The sequence below is a fragment of the Pteropus vampyrus genome, unplaced genomic scaffold, assembly GCF_000151845.1.
Source record: "Pteropus vampyrus isolate Shadow unplaced genomic scaffold, Pvam_2.0 Scaffold167, whole genome shotgun sequence".
Classification (NCBI taxonomy): Eukaryota; Metazoa; Chordata; class Mammalia; order Chiroptera; family Pteropodidae; genus Pteropus; species Pteropus vampyrus.
In genome coordinates, this window is record NW_011888948.1 from 2,546,708 (window position 1) to 2,556,444 (window position 9,737).

The 9,737-nt window shown below is 34.6% G+C and overlaps 1 protein-coding gene across 1 annotated transcript in view; it reads right to left on the reverse strand.

Moving 5' to 3' along the window:
• The window catches only part of INTS6 (integrator complex subunit 6), an 83,265-nt gene that overhangs the window by 72,409 nt on the left and 1,119 nt on the right, over positions 1 to 9,737 (reverse strand). Inside the window, exons 2-3 of the mRNA XM_011370333.2 lie at positions 9,574 to 9,651; positions 8,616 to 8,765 (exon numbers count right to left, since the gene is read on the reverse strand). Of these exons, the coding sequence (XP_011368635.1) occupies positions 8,616 to 8,765; positions 9,574 to 9,651 (228 nt within the window). The remainder of the gene's footprint in view (positions 1 to 8,615; positions 8,766 to 9,573; positions 9,652 to 9,737) is intronic.

Below are 9,737 nucleotides of genomic sequence, written 5' to 3' on the forward strand. Positions count from 1 at the left end.
CAATAAAACGGATCATACATTTTATATTTGACCTTTCTTCCAGACAAAAACATCCTCCTTTCACCCCTTCTCCAACCATCACCAACTTGAATTCTAAAATATACTGTTAACAAAGCCCTAGAAATGAACTCAGATCTAAATTTCCTCAAAGAAGCTTAAATCTTTCTTGCTCTGAAAATCAAAAACTTATAAGTATTCGCTGTTATAAAACTGTGAACAAGAAACAGATTTGGAGGAAAAGACTTTTGTAACACCAACGGGAAAGTATTTCTGGAACAATCTATAGAGCTTCAATTCAAAACCAAAAACCATTGTGCTTCCTATGGTAAGAAATTTTACTTTAGCTGGAACTACTGAATGGCTAATTCCAGCTTCTCATAATGGACATATGTTGAATTATGAAACAACTTTTATTGTGTTTTTTCAAAGGTTTCAGATTAGAAAGCTTTACGCTGTCAAATGTTTACCATATTACTGGGGAAGATTATCATCATCTAAGTTCCTACCATGTACCAAGCAGGCACTTTGTTAAATAATTCACAAATATTATTTCTAATTCTTATACAATTTTTCAAGATTGATATTATCATTTTGTATGTGAGTCATTTGAAATTCAGTGAGGTTAAGGAATTTGTCAATACAACACAAAGTAGTAAGTGGCAGAGCCAGGCACAGCCAGTTCCAATAAAGCAGTTCTTTCCGTATCACCACTGCTTGTTCTGAAAAAAAGCTGAATAAAATACTCTATGTACCCATAATTTCAGTTTTTAAAATTAAACTAAAAGGAGTCACAAAAACGGTAATGCATGTGTTACAATAAATTATGCTGTACATCACTAAATCGTCACCATAATCCTGCAAGATAGATCCTTTCATCCCATTTTCCTAATGGGGAAAAAGGCTGAGAGGTTATCTGACTTGCCAGGAACTCATGGGTAGAATGGGAACTCATAGAGCCAAGCAGGTTTTTCTGAATCTTAAAACACAATGAATAGAGATTTTCAAAATTATCTTATGTGAGAAAAAACGTGCTTGTTAACGAATCACAAAACTGACCAGGTAAGAAGTTAATTATAGCACTAATACTGGCTGGCATACTACATTAGAAAAATTTACTAATTAACTGACTAGGTGAATAGCTCTATATTAACTACATCAGAAATATAATTAACTATGAAATACAAAATCAAAAAGTGACATTAAATACATATATATATTAGTATCTAGGCCTTAAAACAGTAATGGTAAAAAATTCCTGTGAACTATCCCACCCATCACATTAGTTTTTTCCAAACAAGGGAGTGGGGAGGAAATCCACCTGAATCTAACAGTGTTTTAATAGGGTGGTACAAAAAAGACTATAACACATTGACAAAATGAAATGCCTGATTTTCAGAGGAACTGATAGAATGCATATGTCATTAGAAAATTATAGATATACTCCTGAGAGACTCAGATCTACTGGTTATGTACCTTTAACAGATCTACTGGTTATGTACCTTTTAATATATAAATTACTAATAAAATCTGCAGAATTGTTCCATAACCAATTGCAATCTTTTAAAATATTTCATAAATGTGAAGAAATTAAGCATTTCAACTTCTCCGGGCCTTACTTTATCCATCTATAAAATGAGGAAGATGGAGTAAACTTCTAACATCCCAAGAAACAATAATCATAAGAAATACTTATAGAAAGTCCAATGAACAGTTGTCAGTAGATGCAAAAGTTCAACTTTTTTTTCAAGAGTGTATATAAAAATTCACTAAGCTTCAAACCTAGGATTTGTATATTAAGTTATAGCTCAATATAAAGGTTGGTAGGAAAATGAAGGATCAGAGAATAAAGAACCTAAAACCAAAACACACACACATACACACACACACACACACACACACACTTTTGCTTATGGCCTGCTGACCATGCTAAACAGATTAACGATAAGGCTAAACAAAAATTATGGTTATATAAGGAAAATTTTTTAAATGAAAAAACCATGGCTGGTTTACATGAGCACTGACCACCGCCCCTCCAAAAAAAAAGCTTACCAAGATGATTTTATTTGTAGATTATAAATTAGGATAAAGAATAATGATGGCTAAAAATAATTTAAATATTTGAGAAAATTTCAAGTTATAAAATACTGTGCAATCTTTGAAGAAATCCATAACATAAACATGGTTAAACTGTCCTTTTAGCTAATTCTGACCACAAATGACCTTAAACAAACTCAAAATACTTAATAAGTGGAATTCTTTCATTCAAATATTAGATTTGTCCCTGACCTTTTTTCAGTTGTACAGTTTAATACATAATTACTGCTACCCTCGTGCACAAAGCAAATACAATTCTTTCAAGTAGAATCTATTGTTTTTGCCTTCTATACTTATTTCTTCCCAATAATTTCTAATTAAGAATGTAATGATGTCTTTAGAATATTCCTTTTCATTTTCTTTTGAAAGATCATGAGAAGGTAGTTTTTGATTTTTTAGAAAACAGAGACTCAGTGTTAAATATGATGAAAAACTATAACCAGTGTTTCAAATAAAATCTGGGTCTTGAAAAGTTTCCTTACACCATTAAAATTAATGCTTAGTTTGAGATCAAACCTTTTGATTAAAATATCCCTTAATTTATCCAAGAGATGTGCACCTCAAAACTTCCTTGCAAATCGAACTTGTGTAAATCTCATCTTAAACACACTAGGGGGAGCTGCCTATTTGAAAGATTCCTAAAGCATGTGCTTTGTCTCTTAAGGGTTCCTTTTCTAACTTGCATTCCTGCAAAACAATGACTTTCTGACTTACCTGCTGAACTATTCACATTGTTTTCATTTAAATTTTTTTAAAACACCATCTCTGTACTTATCTCATGCATTATCAATTGCCATTAAAAAAACCTTGGCCAAGTTATAGTATTTTACTTTTCACACTGATTCCCGAGGAAGCAATATAAAGCTCAAGAAAAAATATATACTTAATATGCTAACAGACTTAAAAGCATGTAATAAAAACCAGCTTTAAATACAGATTTGCATAGTTAAATATAGATTTTTATAATTGTAATTTCAAATTTAAAGCTGGAAAATAAAAAACTAGAGGTAAATAAACTAATTTATTGATGAAAAATATGCTTTGTGTCTTACTGAGCAAGCACTTAATTTTAAAGTGCATTTTAATATACTATCCCATTTAAACCTCTCATTGATTCTGTAATAAGGGTGCAATGGCTTCGTTATTGGCAATTTGGAACACGAAGCAGCAGCACAGGGAGGTAAAGTGACTGCCCAATGTCACATAGTAATGTAATATATTAAGGTCAAGACTGGGATTCCAATTTTCACATTCCTGACCATTGCTTTTGTTTTACACAAATAAAGATGGAGAAAAACATTTAAGTAAGTCTGACCATAGAATCCCCTATCTGCCAGTAACAATTATTGAAAATAATTTTAGGAGGCTTAAAGTTCATGGACTTGCCAAGACCTTTCAGTGGGTAAAGGTCAGTCTTGTCAACAAATGGTGCTGAGAATACTAGATGTCCACATCCAGAAGAATGAAGTTGGATCCTTAACGTACACCATAAACAAAAATTAACTCAGAATGAATAACTTAATGTAAGACCTAAAACTCCTAAAACAAAATATAGAGATAAAACTTCAATTGAATCTGGCAATGATTGCTTCAATACAACACCAAAAACACAGGCAACAAAAGAAAAACTGATAAACTGGACTACATCAAAAATTAAGACTTCTGTGCATCGAAGGACAATCAACAGTGAAAGGGCAACCCACAGAATGGGAAAAAATACTTGCAAATCACATTAATATAATGGATTGATATCCAGAATGTTTAAAGAACTCCTATAACTCAAAAAAAAAAAAAAACCCAAAATTAATAAACTAAGGACCTGAATAGACATTTCTCCAAAGCCAAAATGCAAATTTCCAACCAGTATATGAAGAAATGTTCAACATACATAATAGGTGAATGCAAATAAATCATTAGGATGGGCTAATATCAGAAAAACAGAAAATAGTGTTGGCAATGATGTGGAGAAACTGGAATTCTTGTATATTGTTAGTAGAAATGTAAAATAGTGTAACCGCTATGGAAAACAATATGGTGGTGCCTCAAAAATTTAAAAATTTTAAAAGAGAATTACATGATCTACATGATATGCAGGGTATATAGTCAAAAGAACTGAAAGCAAGATCTTTCATGTCTGCACACCATGTTAATAGTGGCCAAGAGATAGAAGTGTTAATCGACAAATGAATGGATAAGCAACATGTGGTATATAAATACAATGGAATATTCAACCTTAAAAAGGAATGAAATTTTGACACATGCTACATACAACATTTATGAAACTTGAGGACATTACACTCAACAAAATAAGCCAGTCATAAAAATATAAATACAGTTGACCCTTGAACATAGGTTTGAACTGCACAGGTCCACTTATACATGGATGTTTTCCAATAACTGTAATTGCATTTTCTTTTCCTTATGATTTTTCTAACATTTTATTTTTCCTAGCTTATTTTGTTGTAAAAATACAGTATATAATGCATTTAACATACAAAATACGTGTTAATCAACTTTAGATAACATTTCTGGTCAATAGTCCGCTATTAGTTAAACTTTAGGAGAGTCAAAAGTTACATGCAGATTTCCGACTGTGCAGGGGTCAGCACCCCTAACCCCAGTGTTGTTCAAAAGTCAACTGTACTTTATGATTCCACTTATACAAGGTTATCTCTAGAGTAGTCAAATTCATAGACAAGGAAAGCAGAATGGTGGCTGCCAAAGGCTGGGAAGAGGAGAAAATGAGGAGTTATTATTTAATGGGCAGTTTCAGTTGTGCAAGATGAAAAAGTTCCGGAGATTGGTTGCACAACAATATAAATGTACTTAACGTTACTGAACTGTACACTTAAAAATAGTTAAGATTATAAATTTGATGTTACATACTCTTTACCAGAATTTTAAAATCAAGATAAAATGTTCAGGGACTTAAAACATTTACCAAATTCAATTAACCATTGTGTTTCAGTTCACATTCAGCACAGTAGTATGTTCAAGTACAATAATCTACTTTCTTTTGAAAAGATGCCTATCGTCAGTAGATACCAAACTATTGTTAATATATTTGTTGACAGCTTGTAGAAAACCAAAAACCCAAATAGGTGTCAAGTTTTCATTACTTGATCTGCCAACATAGAAGGGAAACCTATATTTTGTACTCATTGAGTACTAAACAGGTTCTGCTTAGGTAAAGGAAAAATAAAGTATTATTAGAACTCTACCTGAATTATCTGTTAAACTCACAAATAGTTCTTTATGCTGAAGAATTAAACTGGTTAAAATTATCCTAAGATTCACTGTATTTGATTTTGTCTAAAAGCCACCATTTTTCAACGAAGTAAACACTCGGTTTGAAAATCCTGAAAAAACTAAACACATATCTCATTTTAAGGATTGGTCAAGAATTATCTTCACAGTGAGGATACAAAGTAGTACATCAGGTCCCATTTTAAGTCCTGGAACAATCTAGTCAGTACTAGTATATTGGGTAGTAAGAGTGTTGAATCAGTTCAGTGACAAAAATGATGAATTACAGGCCAGAGTAATATTTAACAGCTAAATCTAACTGGAATCTAACTTCGAAAAAAAAAAAAATGTTGAAACACTGAAAACAGAACAATTTGGAACAATGTGAAAAATAAACCAATCTGTGCATAAAATTTTAATCAGACTTTTAAAATTTTACAGACTTGTCCTAACTTTAAATATTAAGCCTGGCTCAGATTTTCGGTGGCTCTCAAAAGATCATCATCTGAAACTCTAGTGAATACCTATAAAATACCTATGAAGTTGCAATGATAAGCAACTTAAGAGGTGCTGCTATAATTAAAGACTGACTAGAACCTACATTGTTCCGTAATTGTAGAAATGCCTGCAAATAGTACTGCTTATCAAAATTAAATACTTATAAGGACTCCTATCTATATACAAGGAATTTTTTAGTGGAATATCCAAAGTGCTTAAGGAAAATATCCAAGAATTTCTCACCTACTTTAACCTTATTGAAGCACTGCAAATTGTTAGTAGCCCAGCTAATATCTCAACAATGTTTTATTTGTAGGTATGCTAATTAACAGATGCAGTATAGATATTAAAAACTTTTGGAGTGGGTTCAGAAAATCACCTATGTGCATGTATTGTGGGAGGAGCAGATGTGGCAGTATCTATATATCTCTATGTTTACATAGACATATACACAATGTGTATGTACATACACACACACATATGCCCACATTAAGATTATCCAGAAAAAAATGGCTTTTAGGTGCTCTATAAAATCAATATGCTGTTTTTCATCTAGCTCACCTTTTCTCATTTCCTTCAATTACTGAGATTACATACAAGTATTTAGTATTATGGGCTCCACAGATCCCAGTGTAGAACATGAAAGGGAAGTATTTATGTAAAAACAGAAGTTACAGAATAAAGGTTTTCCACAGAAAATAGGCAGATACAAAGTACTCTTGCAAAATAAGAAAATACATGAACTATATTTAGCATTAAGTATTTGAGACATTCAGAAGTCTTTACAATTTATCCTTTCTTTGAATTGTAAATATATCTAAATTAGCAAGGGAAAGTCCTATGATGAAAAATATCTTCTGGAAAGATGTTTTCTTCTTACTAAACATTGTACTCAATCATTTTCATTTTGAAATTGTAGCTTCCTAAATTAGTTTAATACTAATGTCATTTTTATGTGCCAATTCAAGATATAAGCATTAATATTACTCCTTGTATCCTTGCTTTCATCAAAAAAACTGAGAAGCATTATTCCTTTCTCTTGCTGAATTAATAAGTCCTAAAATGCAAAAACATCCTAATCTCCAGGCTCTTCTCTTGGTCAAAGTGGTAACAGCACAGCAGGACCACCTTCAACCTCAAACTTTCTGTAAGGTTTACAGACAAGAACTTAAGTGTTCTCCAGAGGAAGATGGCAACTGGGAAAAGGAAAATACAGGTTTAAATTACAAATGTCCTCAGCCTCTCCATGACAATCAGTTTTTCTAAGGAAGAACCTTAAGAAACATTTTTAATTAGCTGGTAGGAAGTAAATGTGTTTAAATGCCTTTCCCACTTATGAAATGTGATGCAGAAAAACAGGAAATCAATAGTTTCTGCTATATACTGACAACGAATAATGATAACAAAATAATGGCAAGTTTCAAATTTGTCTTTGAACCGGAAGTTTAGACCAAAACCTTAAGCAATGAAAGACTGTATAGCACTACATAAAACAAAGGGATATAAAAGGGAAAGAAATCCATTATTTTATAGAAACAAACTGAAAAATTATAGCAAATCTGCCTAATTACTAAGAGTTGCAAAATAAAGCAGCAGAGAAAACATAAAAATATTAATGTAGTAAAATACACATTTACTTAATTAAATGGAAATGCAATTTAGTAAAAATAGAAACAAAGTGACTCTGAATTGCAACATATACTTTAAATGCTATATGGCTAAATTACCCCTAAGAAGTACAAACATCACTGAAACAAGAGAACTATTCTGTTCCTGTCTATATAAAGCAACCACAACTTATAGTAAGGAGAAATTTGTGAAACTCATGAAAACTGTGGCTCATGGAACTGGGGAAAGAACAAAACGTATACCTAAACGTATCATTGTGGTAACAGTGCTTTGCACTACAGCATAAAAATTGAACTCCTTGGGTTTAATATTCTTTTATGTTGTAACACTACACATTCTTTAATTATCTTTTATTTTCCAGGCCAGCAATCTCAAAAAAAGTAATAATGGACCACCTTACATTATTCCATAGTGAACCATCCTGTGATTTAAAGCTCATCTTATCTTCAAATAGATAAAAGCAAGTGCAATAGAGGTGGAGGGTGTTAAGGGAGGAAGGAAAGGTTCTTTCGTATTTTCAAACAGCCTCTTTCCCAAGGGGTTGGAGTTTAAAAAAAAAAAAAAAAAAAAAAAAATCACCTCTGGACCTGCCATTTAATTTAGGAATGAATTCAGAATTCTTTCCACATAATTGCTTATTGTAAATGCTTCAAAAGCTGAAAAATCTTAATGTATTTAGCCGATTACTGCACTCCAATGAAAAATCTTACTTTCCAGAGTAGTTATAAAATATGGTTAAATTAAACCCTGATATAATTTCCTCTAACAAGTTTACTAATAAATAAAAACGGCTGATCAACTAGTGTCTGTGATGGCAGACTGCCTGTGGGTAGAGTAACAGGGAAATTGTGTAGTAAGGCAGGATGTTTTCCCTTTCGTGTCCTGAGTGCAAGGTATTGAAACCAAATTCATGTCAACGTTATAGTAAACAATTCAGATTCTGATTCTGAATACAAATACACTTTAAGAGAAAAAGGGCTATACAACCATATACAGTACGATCGGTTTTACTTTTCTATTATGTGTATATTGGATTTTGATCTGAAATGTTTTATACTTGTATTTCATGTTATATAGTTTTTGGACTGGACTGTGTTTTTTCACAAAAAGAAAAATGAAATGTTTTTCCACCTTAATATTCAACCTACCTGCCCATAGTTGTCTATGCCAGTTACTAATCTATTTAAATTTAATAAATCAAAAGCTGTCCTTAGGGATTGGCCAAGAGTCGTAAGTCCTTCAGCTTGAAGGTTTTTCAGTTCATTCATAAACGTAGCATGGTTTTCTTTCCACCCGGCCTGAAAAGATAAATGTTAGAATTTTTTTTTTCATCTTTTAAAGTCACGTATACACGGAGAGCCACTACAATCTGTGGTTCATCAATTAGCTACTTCACTTTACAGTGTTTTGATTAACGTGTTAAAACTATCACTGCTCAGGAAACGCTCTTCCAACGGTGGCTAAGAATAAACCTGCCTGAGCTACCTCTTTTGCTAGCTAACCGCCTAACTACTTTATAACTTCCTGGGAAATTTACTCCCTAACCTAATACCTAAAATTTAGGGATGCAAAGTGCCAGTGGAAAGCAGACGTTAGCAGGACTTCTGAAGTTAACCTACAGCTGTTCCACTGGCCTGAGGCCCTCTCGGGAAGAATCCGAAGACCAAGCCCCACAGCCCCCCAAGCGGCTTGCTCGCCAGCCTGGGGGAGCACGGCCAGGCCTCTGGCCGATTCCCCTTTAATGCAAACCCGGGCTCGGCGAGGCCGGGCCCGGCTGTCACTCGGGCTAACTTGAATAAATATCCCCCACAGTTCATTGCTGCCGCTCACGCCGCGGAGGGGAAATGTCGGCCATGTTGATCGCAGCGCCGCCGCCGCCGCCGCCGCCGGGCCGGGCTGGGGAGGGGATGGCGGTGGCCCGGCGACTCCGCGCCGCGCCAGGACGCTCCGGAGCGGGGGAGGGGGTGGGAGCCCGCAGGGGGAAAGACCTCAGCGCCTGGAGCACAGCGGGTGGGGGAGGGGAGCATAATGAAGGGTGAATGGGGGGGCGGGGAGGGCGAGCGAGGAAGGAACAGGGAAGGGAAGGGGGAGGGCGAGGGCTGTTACCTTGATAGCATAGGGCGGCTCTTCGAAAGTGACCAGCATATACCTGTCTCCTCTGCTGGCAGGATCCCGGGCACGGAGCTGCGGGAAAGCGGGTGGGGAACGAGAGGAGGAACAGGGCGAGCAAGAGGGAAACACACAGGCGAGGTTATGAGGCGGAGAAGGGG